The following is a 1547-nucleotide window of genomic DNA, read 5'->3' as shown; positions in this document are numbered from 1 at the left end:
GTATTTTTTATGATGATTGAGAAACGAACTGATAACTTGTTTTGTAGTATGGAAACTCAGATTGATAAGAAGTTGGAAGAATGATCTCACTCTTGCAGACTTTTACATCATGCCGATGTAAGAATGCACTTTAGACAAGTTGCTGATTTGTGAATCAAAGACAAGTTTTAACTATTGAAGAAGACATATACAAAGCAAGTGGCATAAATAGGAGTAACTTTATTGTGCATTCTCAAGTTGAATATGGCTTGGATAGTGTTACTAGAATGACATGGGTTGTTTGAATTACAGTATATTGTCTGTCCATTTTCATAAGCCTTTTCTTCCATCCAGTTGTTTTATAATAGCACACGAAAACTATCCCATATGTTAGTGGAGTTATTCATATCTTAGACTTTGTTTCATATAGTATTTATATATCGTCGATAGTCTCTTTAATAGCAAATGCACAATGATCATATGGATCTATTAGAAGAAGTTAGCCAAATAGGTTTGGCAAACAAAATACGAACTAGTACTAGTAGTCTTTTATCTTAACGCATAAAGGATAACGTAGTTGATAGTTTGCTTGGCAAGAATCATAATGAGAGAAAATACCCACATTCTTTCCCTGATAGTTGTAAATTGCTTTTAATAGTAAACAGATCGTTGACCGAAACTCGTTTGAATCCATTGTTTGCAGTATTGACCCACTGTTGAATCATATTGGTATACTGTCAAATGAAGATTTTGATTTTGCTATTGGATCTGATTCTGCATAATATGATGAGTACCAGTATACAAAACAGACTTTTTAGTGATTTTTTCTGCTAATGGGAAAGATGGGCAATTTGAAAAGACAGGCCGATTGAAAATGTGCCCGCGCAATTTTGATTTGAAAATTGCCATTATGGGTGTGGGGTGGGAAAGAATGGGTAAATTGGAAATGGGAGAGAGTGGGGAAATTGCGATGGGGGAAAATGAGTGGGGAAAGGGGCCAATTGGGGCCAACCCCAAGGTGATCGTGATTTGAAAATTGCCATTGTGGCGGGCTGGGAAAGAATGGGTAATTGGAAATGGGAAAGAGTGGGGAAATTGCGATGGGGGAAAATGAGTGGGGAAAGGGGGTGAGGAAATTGGAGAAGAGGGGCCAACCCAAAGGCGATTGTGTTGATTTGGAAATTGCCATTATGGATGCGGGGAAGAATGGGTAAATTAGAAATGGGGGCATTTGAAATTGAGGACAGTGTGCAAAGAGGACTGAGTGTGAATTGAAAATCTTGGGATAATCCATACAGGAAGGGTGTTTGAAAAATTCCAATTCGAAAAGCAAAAGAGATTGAAATTTGACCTTTAGTTATATTTTATGAGATAGTAGTAGTAGAAAGTTCAATTACATGCTGTTTACATACTGTTTCCATGCTTTCATAATACATTTTTACTCTAAAATAATCTTCATATTAAATTTCTGAAGACAATATAATAACAATTTGATATAGTTGATTGAAACATTTACAACATTATTAAAAAATTTTATCATTGACTTAATTTTCAACTGTTACAATTAA

General features: G+C 35.1%; 1 protein-coding gene across 1 annotated transcript; it reads right to left on the bottom strand.

Moving 5' to 3' along the window:
- Positions 1 to 740: 740 nt before the first annotated feature.
- On the bottom strand, positions 741 to 1231 carry Gasu_36810 (uncharacterized protein). The gene has a single exon (XM_005705249.1). It carries the CDS (start codon positions 1208 to 1210, stop codon positions 794 to 796), a length of 417 nt encoding a protein of 138 aa, XP_005705306.1. The 5' UTR covers positions 1211 to 1231; the 3' UTR covers positions 741 to 793.
- Between the last annotated feature and the right edge of the window lie 316 nt (positions 1232 to 1547).

The sequence above is a fragment of the Galdieria sulphuraria genome (genome assembly GCF_000341285.1).
Source record: "Galdieria sulphuraria unplaced genomic scaffold scaf_31, whole genome shotgun sequence".
In the NCBI taxonomy this organism is placed as follows: Eukaryota; Rhodophyta; class Bangiophyceae; order Galdieriales; family Galdieriaceae; genus Galdieria; species Galdieria sulphuraria.
Note: the sequence above shows the minus strand (reverse complement) of the source record. Positions and strands in the feature narration are given on the sequence as shown.

Coding starts and splice junctions, on each gene's coding strand:
- Gasu_36810 (XM_005705249.1), bottom strand. CDS start 1,210: ATGCCCCCATTTCTAATTTACCCATTCTTCCCCGCATCCATAATGGCA.